This window comes from Podospora anserina, chromosome 1, assembly GCF_000226545.1.
Source record: "Podospora anserina S mat+ genomic DNA chromosome 1, supercontig 6".
In the NCBI taxonomy this organism is placed as follows: Eukaryota; Fungi; Ascomycota; class Sordariomycetes; order Sordariales; family Podosporaceae; genus Podospora; species Podospora anserina.
The window spans coordinates 105392-119967 of record NW_001914851.1 but is presented as its reverse complement, the minus strand read 5'-3'; the positions used below and the strand labels follow the sequence as shown (position 1 = coordinate 119967).

The 14576-nt window shown below is 50.3% G+C and overlaps 4 protein-coding genes across 4 annotated transcripts, besides 4 other annotated features; 1 reads left to right on the top strand and 3 right to left on the bottom strand.

Moving 5' to 3' along the window:
- Positions 1-1304: 1304 nt before the first annotated feature.
- Positions 1305-2860, bottom strand: PODANS_1_21670 (uncharacterized protein; the record flags this gene model as incomplete). Its single annotated transcript, XM_001906446.1, has 4 exons — positions 1305-1876; positions 1974-2248; positions 2334-2614; positions 2705-2860. 4 exons carry the CDS (start codon positions 2858-2860, stop codon positions 1305-1307), a joined length of 1284 nt encoding a protein of 427 aa, XP_001906481.1.
- Positions 2861-3295: 435 nt separating this feature from the next.
- Positions 3296-3615, top strand: PODANS_1_21660 (uncharacterized protein; the record flags this gene model as incomplete). The annotated part of the gene is made up of 2 exons (XM_001906445.1): positions 3296-3359; positions 3404-3615. Coding segments are annotated over 2 exons (276 nt in total), but the record flags the coding sequence as incomplete, so codon positions are not given.
- Positions 3616-4552: 937 nt separating this feature from the next.
- Positions 4553-7122, bottom strand: PODANS_1_21650 (uncharacterized protein; the record flags this gene model as incomplete). Its single annotated transcript, XM_001906444.1, has 2 exons — positions 4553-5275; positions 5359-7122. The coding sequence occupies 2 exons, from the start codon at positions 7120-7122 to the stop codon at positions 4553-4555; spliced, it is 2487 nt and encodes an 828-aa protein (XP_001906479.1).
- Positions 7123-7279: 157 nt separating this feature from the next.
- PODANS_1_21640 (uncharacterized protein) lies at positions 7280-8865 on the bottom strand (the record flags this gene model as incomplete). Its single annotated transcript, XM_001906443.1, has 4 exons — positions 7280-7353; positions 7413-7638; positions 7711-7956; positions 7999-8865. 4 exons carry the CDS (start codon positions 8863-8865, stop codon positions 7280-7282), a joined length of 1413 nt encoding a protein of 470 aa, XP_001906478.1.
- A 1172-nt stretch (positions 8866-10037) lies between these two features.
- Positions 10038-10247: a sequence feature (pseudogene).
- Positions 10248-10250: 3 nt separating this feature from the next.
- Positions 10251-10370: a sequence feature (pseudogene).
- A 3-nt stretch (positions 10371-10373) lies between these two features.
- Positions 10374-10443: a sequence feature (pseudogene).
- Positions 10444-10502: 59 nt separating this feature from the next.
- Positions 10503-10882: a sequence feature (pseudogene).
- Between the last annotated feature and the right edge of the window lie 3694 nt (positions 10883-14576).

The following is a 14576-nucleotide window of genomic DNA, read 5'->3' as shown; positions in this document are numbered from 1 at the left end:
GCCGCGCCTCCCGTTGCTACGCCGACAGTGCCACCAAGAGACACAAGCGGGAACAAAACTGTCACGAATATGATGTGGACACCCGAAAAGAATAACCAATAGGAGAGAGGAGACACGGCAGCCAATCAAGAGAAAGGAGGATGGACCAATAAGAGGTGGATTATCCGGGGCATGAAGGAATTATGAGCGATTCCCAGGAATCACTTATGATCCTTAAGAGTCGGTTATAACCCGGGGAGAAACAGAATGATCCATGTGCAACCTGTGGGGATGATGGTCGAATTAGCTTTGTGATTTGTATGACCTTCAAGTCGAGGGGTTGCAGCTTGCGTAACATACTATTTGTGTAATTCCAATCTGCCTGTCTATCGTCTTGTCGAAACTGCAGGATTCCGCAGACGAATTGGGAAATTTCAGGCCGGTCTGGCACCATGGCCCGGATAGCACGGTCGTTGAAGTCCACTTGGCCATTGAAGGAATGACTCCTCAGCTCCAGCACCAGGTGTGTGAGGGGCTCGAGCAAGTCCGGGTAGGCGGACAGGTCCTTGGACTTTTCTACACAACGTCTGACGAGCACAATCCATTGGCTTGTAGCATACCAATGGAGGCGGTATATTCCGGCCAGGATGTTCTGTTGAAGTTTTTCGTCTGGGAGTGCCGCGTCGAAGGCCCCAGAGCAAAGATAGCTTAGTAGAGTCTTTGTAAGGCTGTGATTGGCTTCAGCGTGATCGATGAATCCACTGACTTCTCGACTGAAAATATATCTGCAGTTTTATCAGTGTTTCAGACATCACCGTGGCAGAGTTTCAATTCACTTACTCCTTGACGGTGAAATGTACAAACTGCAGACTATCATCTACAACTTCTATGACTGGGCCGCAAATGTGGACAAAATTTACCTCGGCGATAACGGCGGGAGCTGCATTTGAGCTTGAGTCGACTAATAAGGCTTGTTCCATCTCGTGCCGCGTCATGGGAATAGGGGATGATCCAATCCAGCCGAGAATCAACATCGCTTTGTGTCGCAAGGTTGAAGAGGATTGGCCGATTCGAGCAAGGATACGGTGGTACCTAAAATATTACTCAGTCTCCGTGATGACAAATGATTCCACCACTACACTCACGCGTCATGCAAGTCGACGGGGAGTACTCTGAGTTCTCGTTCAATTTCTTCAAGACCGTTGCACGTTTCGGCGTTATCCAGAATGATGCGAGCATAGAGAAACATGCCTGTGCCACATAATCAGCAAACTCGAACTAGATTTGCGATGGGCGGAACCCGGGTGGCAGGAGGTTAGAAGTAATCACTTACCGTTCGCGTTTTTAGCTACGGGTGCTAGCAGACGCTCGACTCGATTTCGTATTTCTTGCTCGAAGTTCGCAGTCCGTATCCAGTTCTGAGTCCTCTGGTTGATATATGCCTGGATACTGTCGGAATTTCTCTTATCCACCCTGATTTCGGTGGCTTTAGCGCCTAAAATACTAGCAATGTCATCCTCACGCCGACTACTGATGAGTATCTTTAACTCGGGACAGCTTTCCAAGTCAGTCAGTTGCTGTAACAATATCCCGCGTTCGACAACCTCCATCTCGTCCAGCCCATCGAGAATAATATACGTTGGCCCAGCAGTAGGAGTACCAAGGAGCGTTCTAAGCAACCCTAGGACGTGTCTAGTGCTGCCGAGCAGTTCTCGTTCGTTTGATTCGACTAGGAGAGACTGGGCATCCTTGACGTCAAACGCCAACTGGAAGAGCAGTGACTGGAGAATGGATCTGGCTGTAGTGCTGTTTTGATAGATGTGGCTCACAAATACAAAAAGTGTTCGGTGGCGTGTCTTAGCCTCGTCGATGGCAGCTGCAGAGAGAAAGGTTTTGCCTAGAGTGCAATATCAGTTTCTGACAAACATTGTTGAGTCAAGGGACAAAGAGAGTTTACCTGCTCCTGGAATGCCATGTAATCACAACAGTCGCACAGCTGAGTTGGAGATGGTCGAGCCATCCTCGAAAAATATTGTCGGCAGCAAGCCACTCGGCTGAATTTTTGGACGATCGATTCAGCAACCAGTCCAGTCGATCGTCATAGATCCGAGGGGAGACGCGAATCTTGAGTGTCTGGAACCTTTGTAGCTCTTGGAAATCTGTCTCGTGATCAAAATGTGCCAAACACTTGTCTCGAAATTCGTGCTCTGCACTTATGTGCTGCATTGTCACCTCGCTCCTCATCAGAGTTGTATGCCGTTTGATGTTGCTTACAACGACATCGATCTTGTTCCGTTGCTTTGGCCACACCGCTTCAAAGACAAGGTCCGACCCTGGTGGTGGTAAGTATATACCTGATATTTGAAGCTGACGAGCGAATGTACTTACGAGATAAACTAAAGAATTTCAAGGCAATTATGTAGAAGTCGAGGATGTCCCCGTAAAATAATTCCAGAAGTGCCTTCAACTTGTCATTGTCGTTAAATATGTTGGCCGACCTCAGAGCATGTGGCAGCGCGTCACCAATCTTTTCCATGGCATCGGTGACAGCATCGGCAAACTTTGTGATACTGCTCGTCCATACTACCAATAAACGAATAGGTCCCCAAATCAGTGCCAGTATATCCGGCTTGACCTGCACCAACGTGTCAACGACAGAAACATATTCGGTTTATTTTTCGATGAACGTGCGGATCTTGCCTAGGTGTCGGAGGCGTCGTTCTACATGAGCGCTTGCCTGGATATCTTGTACGGCTTCGTAGACCTGCTCTATGCTGGTGGTTGCGAGCAGTTTTCCAAACAAGTTCTCGTCTTTCAAACTCTGCTTGAATGCCTTTTTGGCGGCTTCGAATGCCTGCTGCCAGGGATGAGAAGCCGACATACTTGTCCAAGGTGAAATCGAACTTCACTCTGTGTTGGTCCATTGGTGTGAATGTGATTGTGTGAGTGCTCTACGGCATATGGGATTCTTTATATGCGCTTATGCAGGGGCTGAGGTAACCCATGTGGCGCAGGTGTACAGACGCAGGGGGCTGATCATACGAGCGGAAAGGCATATTTACACCATTGCTCTTGCTGGCATCACAGTGCTAATAACGTGCGTGATAAGCGAACGGATCATAACTTCCCATGCGACGCGCGCGACCGCCCTTGTCGCGATCTGTTGAATAGTATGTGGGGCCCAAAAAGGTATTCAATTGTGGTGTTGTACGAGGGTGAGTTGCCCAGGTGGCTGGAAGAGGCCGAACCCTGTGGCCCAGGTCCCACTGCCAAGATATTAATTCCTTAACAGTGGGCCCGGTTGACTATTCTGACAAAAACAAGCAAGATATCCAAGCAACGGCTCTCTCCTGCGCAAGAAGACTTCCTTGCAGACTGGTGTATTAATTTGGAAAGGCTGGCCGTGCGCCAAGCAAGAAGCAAGTGACTGCCTTCGCCCAAGAGATACTTCTTGAGGGCGGCGATATTGAGTCCCTGAGCCCCCGCTGGATCGACCGCTATTTGAAGCGCAACCCTCGCGTTAAAACGAAGAATTCGACCTTGTTAGAGAGTGCTCGAGTCCGTGGATCTACTCGTGAGGCGTATGAAGATTTCTATGGCCGTTTGAAGTACCAAATCGACTCTGTAACGGGCTGAGCCCTGGCATGGTCCTCGGCAACCATCGGCCTGGATGAAGCTATCCACCAAAGAGCGGCTTGTGAGGAAGTCAGCAGAGGGCCAAGATCCAGATCACGCTGACGATGATGGGCCGGTGGATGGAGCGAAGCAAACGGTGATGCGGAGGAGAAATCAGGTGACATGGAGGGCAAGTTGAAGTATGGCACGTGAGAGTCACATGGGTGCTTTCACAGGTCTAAGCTTGGCCATTTCTAAAGCCCTGCTTGCAGCCAGACTTTGTTTACTTTGCTGTTTTCCCTCTTTAGCATACTATTTCATCAGATTGGCCAGACTTATCATAGGTTGCCTCGATTATCTACCTCTTCCGTGACATGTAGTTGCGAATGTAGGGGAAGTGTGTGCATTAGCCGCTTTTGGAATTGCCAAGGTGCTGCGGCTCTGCAACGTGCGTCATCAGGGTAAATGCCAGATCCGGATTTTGGAAGGCACGATAAGGCCCTTATCAGAAGCGACACCACAATGGCTAATCAGAAATAACACCAGTTTCATGGGGCTAAACGTCACAGCACTGATCTGTCGCTCAGCTTTCTTTCCTCTAAGTAGCGTGCTCAAAAAATATGATGACCTCTATGCTGTCTCCTTGGGATATAATTGCCTCGTCTTCTGGCGGAAGGAGTATTGTGATACGTAAGAGCTTGGAACTACGTCAAGCCAACTAATCCGATCTCGAGTTGTTCGAGTGGGCCATAGCTTTATGACGTCTCTACCACTTGTCTTCATGACGAAACAGAATACTTGAATTGATGAAAGAGGCGGGATCTAGAAGGATCTAGAGTATCGCGACGGGCTATAAATTAATGGAGCCCCCCAGACCCCTCCTGTGTCACGCTATGATAGAAAAAAAAAGAGAGAGAGAGAGAGAGAAAAAGAGAGAGAGAAAGAATGAAAGGGCAGCTTAGCTGTCTGTCGTGAACGTGATAGTTAGGACGCGTCCCGAAGAACAGCCATTAGCAACTGTTGATGCCGCTACAGCTGAACGCCTTGACTGATATTCCAGAGGCAGCCATAGCCAGTTTTCTGAGCCCCTCGTAATCCATCTTTGGCTCAAGTCTATCCCATAGCCTTGATAATGTGGGGGGTTGGCATCATCTGACTTGGATGCAATCACCTTCGAGTTGAGGGAAGACGCTACCGACCAGACGGAATGGCGATGTCCCTCAAGCGTCTGGGTACATGACCCCGTTGCCGCATCCCAGATCTTGATGGTGTTGTCGTCTGATGCTGACGCAAGCCAACCGCCGTGACAGTGGGTCCACGTGCAGATCATGATCGGCTGTGGGGTCGTGAGTTGTAGCCTACACATTATCAGCATGCGGCGGAGCGGTAAGAGTGTGATACAATGAGCCAGTCCGGAGGAGCCCTCCAAAGGCGGCACAATAGTTCTCTTCGCATGATGATAACGTGACGAGAGTTGACGCTCAATGTAGAATGAGGTCAGTAGCAAGTGAGTTATTATTTTGTGAGAAATAAATATCTGGAAGATGCTAGAACTCACAAACAAGTATATATTCACACGTTCTCCCGGACCCTTCTGGTGGCACGCTATGTTTAAAGATAAAAAAAACTGGAAAGAGAAAAGTGCGAATATGAACGTAGAACGAATGAGTTGTTTTATGGCCTCGGCCGTAATAACTACACCACCGGTTCCTCCCAGTTCTCAGCAGCTAAGTGTGACGGCAGCCGTCTGCGTCCATCATTTACGTTGGCAGCGCCCTTCTCTAACAGTAGCTTCCTCACCGCCTCCTTTACGTTATGTTGCTCGCCGGTTAAAGAAATATGTCCAAGATTAGTCCCTATAAAACTACTTTCCGAAGCGTACCAGTATAAATGCTCCCTGAAGCTCTTCTGGAGTAAAGCGTCGTAAAAGGATCGGATATATGGGATGAGGATATGTAACGGTAATGCTGATTGATATAGAAGCGCGTCGATTGCTGCCTTCCGGACGCCCTGGTCCTCATCCTCGAGCCGTGCTGCGATGCTTTGGAGCACCTGGTCGGGGAGGTCGGCGCGGCCTCCAAGCGCGTCGATTGCTGCCCCCCGGACGCCCCGGTCCTCATCCTCGAGCCGTGCTGCGATGCTTTGGAGCACCTGGTCGGGGAGGTCGGCGCGGCCTCCAAGCGCCCCCATTGCTGCCTCCCGGACGCCCCGGTCCTCATCCTCGAGCCGTGCTGCGATGCTTTGGTGGATCTTGTCCGGTAAGTTATTATGCTGGTTTCCTAACATACGCAAGATAGCAGCACATTGGTGTGCAGAGGTGCGGTTGGTCAGCCAGGGAGATACGACTTTTATAACACTGAACGGCACTGCTGTTCGTCTAGATAGTGATTCGAGAAGAACCGTTCTTGCGCCTTCAGATGCTTGCGTTAATACATTGGACAGGACCTGCCCCGGACACTCCATTTCATGGACTAGTTCGGAATTCCCCGTAGAATCGGATTCAAACAGTAGCCACTGTTCTAGTTGGTTTTCTAGCCTCGCTCGAAGTCCCGTGAAATTCGACTCCTTCCGCTCAACTTCGCTTAGGCAATGTATGATAAGGCGTTGGTGCGTAGGTCCTAGGAGATCGCGTGGTTCCTTCTCAATCATCTGGAAGAAGTCGAGGGCCATGTCATCGGCATCGAGTAATCCTGCGACAAAGCGCCAGAAGATATCGTAGCGAGGATCGTATTTATACTTCTTAAGGAAAGTGGCAGGTTCCATATTGTTACAATTGTCACGGCTGAGTTGCAGATAATTGAGCTGTTGTTTATCTTTCCACTGTCGAATGAAATACCGTGCTGCAAAATACTCTTGAAACGTGAGGTGTAAGAAGTGGTAATTTCGATCTTGGTCGTTTGATGAAGGGTCCGACGTTCGTAGGAATGAGAGACAAGGCAGATCTTTGTCGAGTAGGAGATCTGATGCAAATCTATCAGAAACAGCGTTTCGAAGTTCCCAATCGAAGTCTATCACGTCGTCATAGAACCCCAAAAAGGCAAGGCACTCAAGGAATCTGAGCTCCTGCTCCACGAAGCTTTCAATCTTTTTCCGGCTAGCCTTCTTAATCTGGTCTCCCGTTACAGGCTCACCATCCTTCTTTTTCTGTAGCTTCAAGATATCTTTTTTCCACAGACTCTCCTCGATAGCTTTGTAGACAGCTGTCATGGTCTCCGGCACACCTGCCCGAGGAAAACCATTCCAGGTATAGCAAAACGCATCTAGCTGGATCGGGATACGCATTAGACCTTGCATGAGCGGATGGCGTTGCAGAAACGATTGAACCTCTTTGATCTTTTCCAAATCGCGTTCGCTCGTTTCTCGATCGGTAAAGGTGTTTTCAATGTAGGCCGTGATTTGGTCCGGGTAGAATCCAATGGTTTCCAACTCGAGGTCGAGAGGATCTAGCCGAGGAGGAAGCCGTGCGTTGGGCCGGGCAGTGATGATGACATTTGGCTGATTCAAGAGCTCTTCGAAGAAGACAGACATGTCGCCGCCTAGGCCATGTGACACTTCATCGAAACCGTCGAGGATGAACAAAGTCCTGCCGCTCTTGGTGTCCTTCAAGACGCGCCACAATGCATCGGAGAGCTCGCGGCCTTCGAGATCTTGAGAGAAATACTCATGGTAAAACAAATCCCGGAAGTTATATCCGGCACTCTATCTCTTTTCTACCTTTAGGTTCCGCAGTGGTACCTAAAGTACGCGATTGAATAAGCCCTGCTATAGGTTGTTATATATAAAATTATAGATAATCTTTTTGTATAGAGTAGTCTTACCTATTCCTGCCCGTCCACGGATCAGGATACGACTTGGCTGTTTCTTCTGGCCGTCCTGTGACTTGCGGGGCTCAAATAGCGTCGGCAGCGTGACCTCGATCGTCTTGTCCGGTGTCTCCACATTTAGTCGGGCGAGGAGCGAAAACGGGGAAGACTGTTGTGCTGTGTCTCCTTTTCCTCCGCGAGTTGCATTATCGCCAGGCCACTCGACAATGGCCAGATTGATCTAGTATCTGCCCATCGGTAGTAGGTCGCCCGACAGTCGTTCAATTTTGAGCCGTTCCAGCGAATAGTGCACATTGCGAATCCTGGCGTCCGCCTGTGCGAGGGGGGTTCCATTATATATCTTCGTGAGAAACTTTAGAATCTTTCCAGAGACTTGTTTGTAGTCCGGACATTTAGGGCCGTCGAATTTATTCATTAGGCGGTGGGTTCGATCAAGCGGCAGCGGTTTAAAGACGATTTGAAGGATTGCTGACCTCATGTCGACCAGCTGGGAATCGTTAGTCGTAGCTCTGGGACGAAGGTACGTCGCGGTTCTTACCTGCTTCCATCCAGGGAGTGAGGCTGGTAGCTAAGGAAATACCTTGCGCCAGAGATTCGTTTTTCCAAGTTCGTAAAAGCAGAATACATGGCAGGGGTTGTGATTATCTTGACATAGCCGCGTGAACCTCCGAACTAGTACCTTAAGAGCGAAGGTCGATCCCTTCACCCAGCCGAGCAGGTTACTCACTTCTCGGCGACGGATCAGAGCCCATGCGGTCAGACCTGGATCTGCCCAGATAGCTACGTCTTCGAACGAAGTCCCTCCAAACGGGGTGGCGAGGAAGATAATCCCACATGTTGCTGTCCTCAGACTATAATAGCTGCTGCGTTTATGATCGGCGCCCACCAGAGCCTTTGCCAAGATGATCCCCCCAAGGCAGGAAGCGATGAAGAGAATCGGCCGGTCTACCTTCTTTTTATCATGCGTTCCTAAGAGATCTCTCTTGATTCCTTCGAATAGGAGCAAAGCGATCTCGTCGTCCGTCTTCTGGACCAAGTCTGACGGCTGAAGCAGATCGGCAGGCCAGTCGCATGTGAAGATGCGAGCTGCTTCCACTTGACTCGGGAGCATTCGCGGGTCGGCCAGCCAGTTAACGGTATTGTTGGGATCGTTGGGGTCTACCCATGTCCACGTGTCCGGCGACTTTGTGTCGAGGCCATGAATGGCAATGATGTCGATGTCGGTGTCTGTCTCGTTCTTGTCAGGGTTAACTTGACAGAGGCGGACGTCTTGTCGCGTGGATCGTGCGGGGCCTGAGCTGTCCCCGGTCTGAGACGACGGTGCGGGCTTGGAACGCGCGAACGTGGGATAGAACCACAGGCCAGAGGCAATCGCACCAGCTAAGAGACAAAGAGCAGTGGTCCATCCGATCAAATGCATGGCCTGGCTGAGATTGACAGAAGCCATGGCTGGGTACTGGCAGCGGGGTTTGCACGGTCAATCCCGAGAATCGTAGAAGTTCCCCGCACCGCTGATGCTGTGGCTCAACAAACGTTGGCGCGGTTGCTCCCAAGTGGAGGCTACTTCCGGCCTTTCTTGTTCGACGGCGGTAGGTGAAGAGTGTTTGATACCGATCGCTTCTGGTGGACAAAGGTCAAATGCCTGGTGCGAGCAGTTGAGTTGTTGATTCTCTCAACTGCGTGGAGGCGCAAGCTCGAAGTGCCATGGAGTGTCCATGTCCAATCATATTGATCCGCGGGGTCGGGCAACAACATCGACCGGGGCCAGCAATGCCTTTGGACAAGCAGACGCGGCGCAACTGGACAGCTGTTACGAAGTCTAAACAGACCGCAGAAGATCAAGGCGCACGGTCACGTTTACAAGCAAGAAAGGGCTTTGGGAGTTGAAAGCGGGATTGTCGTGGCCTGCCTTCTGCTTCGTGAGTTGATTTGGGAACAAATGCATGGCGGACTGGCAAGATGGTGGGGCCACAAATTCCAGGGCTGCTGGGCAAATCACGAGTAGTCCCTCCGGTCAAAACCACTCTTTCCTGGTTTGGGTGTCGTTCTGTGCCGAAATGATTGACCGCAGGATTCCTACAATCATTTCGGCTCGCTGGTGGCCCAGGGCCATCAATCATTTCAAATCGAGATGATTGCGGTATACCAGTCCGGTAGCGTATTGCAACTAGCTAGGCCATTCTAGGAGAGCACTAAACTTAAGGAAGCAAGGATAGAACAGAAGGTGGAGGTTCATCTGCATGAGCTTCTGGTATCGCTGTGTACGTTAGTCTGAGCGTGGAGAGAGCAGGTTCTGGATGTTTCTGGTGTAGTGGTATGTGCAGGGCTAGGTGTTCTAGGAATAGCTTCATCTGGCCGAGGGTTACCAAGGCCACCACAGAGCTCAGCCCGTCAGGATAACCCCCTGTCTAGGTCGGGAAGATGTATCTGCCTGTACATCAGAACGAAACAGAATGTCCTGCAGATATACCACGGATAAATAAGCATTTCGGCTCTGTGTCTAGTGACGCATTTGGGGGGCAATGGTTGAATTACGATAGGTCTCACAATAGACCACTCGTGGGTAATGAGGATCAGCTACTTGAATCAAGTCGAAAGCTATATGGTTGGGTTGCAGTATCATGGACTCTCCGAGCTGCTATCTATGTGCCGCTGTCTTCTCTTTCTATACGCCACCGTTGCCGTCCAGTTATCGATAAACATATAACAAAACACCAACACAATAAGCCCGGCGGCGGCGATGGGGCCTATAATAGAGAAAACAGTAAAACCGTAGGATGCGGATTGGAAGGCGTCATTATCGGCTAGCGTCTTCGTCGCCAGCCCGACCTACATGGCGGTAAGGACGATAGCGATATAGATGGTGGCGGACGCCAGCCAGGCGAAGTTGTTTTGGAAAAAGGCCCCGTATTGTTGCCAGTGTGACATGTAGGGACGAAGGAGGAACGGACGCTACGAGAGGAGATATATCTTATTCAGACGGGAGAGACGGAGCTCGCCGTAGTAGAACCGAGCATTAACCTTGGAGTAAACACGCTCGGTGTCTAGCTACTCGATAAAATGCCTCCATGCTGGCCATATTACCTTCGGCGGCAGCAAGTGCTTGTCCTGTGCGATGGAAAAGTCGCTTTCATGTGGGATGAGCGCGACGTACGAGAACAGGACCCGAGCGCACGCCGCCGCAAGGTCGGCCGATCGCATTCGCTCGCAGCGGAACAGCCGCAGCCCGACTGGCAACAGAGATACTTCGTCCAGAAAGCGGGCTCGAGGAGAAAACGCGGGATTGGTTTGACGAATAGTCGGCTACTCGTCCAGACCAGGTGCATGTCCATCTGCTCCGTGACGAAGAGCTCCCGGGAGAGGAGGAGCTGGCGGTGCAGCGGACGCGGTGGCATGGGGCGACCGGCAACCCACAGCCAGCTCAAAATCCTGTGAAGCCTCTGCAAGTCGAGTTCTTTCGCGATGCAGGCGCTTACATACCGACCTGCGGCACGCGGGCAGGAGTGATTAAGAGTCGATTGTCGGGCTGCGGGTAGGTTGGCACCTGGCCCTGGCTGGACTGGCGAGATGGAGAAAGGTGGAGACTGTCGGAAAAAAAGTTAGCTCCAACGCTTGGCGGATAAGAGGATAGTACTGTTATGCGATCGATACCATTGTGCTACGGAACGGAAAGGAAACGTGGGTTACGTCTTTTCGTATAGAGGGCTGCCGCTTCGGACACGATGCTGGGAACAACTGCTTTCGCTGCGGTCTGCTCGAGGGCGAAACTGTCCAGCCATAGCAGCCTCACGTGATTGACGGATTAATTGGCTCGCACCGCCCGATTCAACTAATCCCGCCATTCCCACAAAGTTCTCATGAGGAGGGACGTGTGCGACTCCAGTCCTGTTTGTAGCTCCTTGAGCTACGTCTTGACAATAGAGCCTGCCCGTAGCCGGCGGAATACTACTGTCATCAACCTGTTAACCGGTCCTACCTGTGACACTCTATAGCACGTCCTCCTACGGAGCAGAGATAATGTGGTAGACAGAACAGCACGCACTTGAGAAGGGGCTGGTCCGTCCTACCGCCGGTTTTCCAAAAGCCGTCCAGATCTTACAGGATTATAGCATATTGCCCCAATATCGATAACCCCAAGACCCGAGATTTGCGGGTAGGCTAGGGGGAGGAAACGACTATATACCTGAGGTAAGGGCCTGGGCTGTGCTGCAGTGATGAGCCAAGTCCAGCACAAACGTGCACGGACATCCAAACGTGATCCAGTCTCTCTCGGCTGAATCCTCAGCAAAACGCATTCCTTGCGATAGCACACATATGATCTTGGTTTCGGCTTCGAAGATCGGAGTGGTAAATGTCCAGATATACAAAGAGCTATGCTTCATCATCATTCCGCCTGAGAGCCGGAAAATGCAAGCTCGATGTACCCAAGTACCTCTATATTCTACAGCCCGTTTTATTTTCGATTTCTATTTTCTGTCGACGCTTATATGCTTCAGGTTTATTGGAAGACTGAGGGGTGTGAATGTAGAAGATAGGGAGAGAAATCTTCCTCAGTTTTTGGCAGTATGTCTTCCGAAATCTGTATCGGATTTCCCTGGAAGTGACAGTCTGGGTGTTCAGTTGATTCCAGTGAGTGAAAACGCCATGGCTTCAAACCTGTTGATAGTCCTGTGGCAGAGAGCACTGTGACTCAGTTCATTGTGGCAGCTGTGGCAGAAAACTCTGTGGCCCGCTGCGAGCGTTATGGTTCATGTTAATAAAATGCAGCACTCATTCGTGGAATTTTCCAGCAATCTCACTATTATTGATTCTGTGCCCACATCGCTCCCAACGGGCCCCTGAATCGTTCCCAACTGCTCCCTGCAGCCTCACGAGCAATACAAGTACCTTATCGGTAACTTGGCTCCCTTGTAACCTTACCAAATCATGGATCCAAGCCAACTGGGCCCACTGAGCGATAGGGAGCGATAAGGATAATAAGGAAGTTCAGGTGCTCATAAAGAGCCCTCTTCCTGTTATGATGGTCTTCTTGCTTCTTTCTCTCCTTAAGACAAGTTAAGCCAAGTCAATCAATACAATTGATTATTTTACAGTATTTCAGGTGTAAGACCGCTTCAAAACCCCGGATCCGTCCACAATTTCGGCCGGCTTAAGCCTCCCAGTACTGTACCAATTCCGAGCGGCCTTTGCGGCTTCGACAATTGTCCTTTTCCGGTGGTTGTGGAACTTTTGCTTCGCAGCTTCAACCATCCTTTTGGCCTTGGTGAGGGCTTCGTCATCCCTCCTTTGGACCATTTGCCTCCCGTCGGCCACTGTAAGCACCCCCCCTGATTGCAAGGGGCGCCCTTTTGCCGCTCTGCGGGCCCTTGCAACTGCCTGGGCCATTTGTGTGGCGCCCAGGTCCCTCTTCGTCTGGATGAGCTCAGCGGCCGATGTGAGCGATGCCCTGATGAACCTTCCCACGTCATCGAAGACTTCCTCAGGCAGATCCTCTGGCAGTGAATTTCACACCTTATCAGCCACCTTGTTCATCTGACGAAGTGTGACAGGTGTGTTAAAGGGGGATGAGGCAGGGTGGTGAGGCATAGGGGGGGAGGGTGATTGGCCGCACCCGCTGACGCAAATCAACGAGTACAACAGCGGGATCAAATGGGCAGATGCCAGTTTTGGCAAAGGCCGAAAGGATGGTTGTCTTTTTGAAGGCCTGGGAGCGCACCCCCTGTATCATACCCAGGAATTCGATCTTGGTGATGTTTGTGAGGCCATCACGAATCAACACATCCAGGACCTTGACATGGTAGTGCTTGAGCGGTTGAAAGACCACGACATCAAGAGGTGAGCTCTTTTGCGCTTGGTGACGATGAGTTGATCTTTGCCCGAGTGCCCTGCTTGCGTGGTCGAAAAAGAGTGGGGCTTCTTGGGGCACGGGTAGTCAGGTGCCTGGATCCTGTTGAATTAGACAGTGAGAGGTCCACTGTTAAGGAATTAATATCTTGGGCAGTGGAACCTTGACCACCTGTGCTACCTGGCCCTCGTCCCTCCGACCACCAACATCCAGACTATCATTTCGAGGGAAATCCAATGCTGATTCTGGAAGACATACGGCTAAAACTAAGGAATGGAAATCTTCCCATTTTTACATTCACTCCCCCCACCTTCCAATAGCCTCAGGCGCATAAGCGCCAACAGAAAATAAAACTTGAAAATAAAACGGGGCGGTAGAAATGAATTTCGGGATTCTAGTGCCAATGTAGCATATATGGAGAATACATTCCCAAGGTACATAATAGTCAATTGCCCAATTCTACTTTTTTATAACCGGATAGCTGCTAACTTTGCTAGCACGTTTTCATGATCGTGGTATTGTGACGAACCCCTGTACAGAATCTCTGAAAGGGATACTGGTTGAAGGCGACTTCTGACTATTGGTTCGGTGCAGCTAAACAGTGCACAACAAGATGTCTCGATGTAAACACAAGATACCGTGAATACAAGCTGTGATTGCATACTGCGGAACTATCTACGAGCTATCTAGTTCCTCCGTATATATAGACCTCTTTTCCCAACCGTGATTCCTCTGATCAGTGCCCCGAGCACACTGATCATTCCTGCTCAGCCTGATCAGTGTCCTGATCACACTGATAAATCCTGCCTGGCCTGCTCAGTGCCCAGCGCACACTGATCAGTCGTTCCTTACTGTGATTGGCTCCCCTGGGTGTTTCCCCGATTGGTCCCTGCTCCCGTGGTTCCACAACCAATCATTATTCTCGTCCATATACCAGGGTTGTGACAGGTATGCTACCTTAAGTCACGCCTTTACCGAAGATTCAACTAGGTTTATTAGTCCCTACGGTACAGTGGAACTCCTCGACCTCGCCTTACCACGCCTGGGACAAGCAGAGACTACCTAGGTAATTAGGGATAAGACAGAAAAGGACCCCTTAAGCGAAGGGAAGCGTGCTCAGTAGCTAAGCAGAGTAAGCACGATGAATGAAGGTCTATATATACGGATGAACTAGCTAGCTATAGACAGCTCCGTAGTTTGTAATATAAGTTTTAGTATAAGCCTATAAGTACGAGATGGAGACAAGTCTATTATTGTGTACCTTTTAGCTACACCGATCTATTATTTAGAAGTTACCTTCAACTGTTATTTCT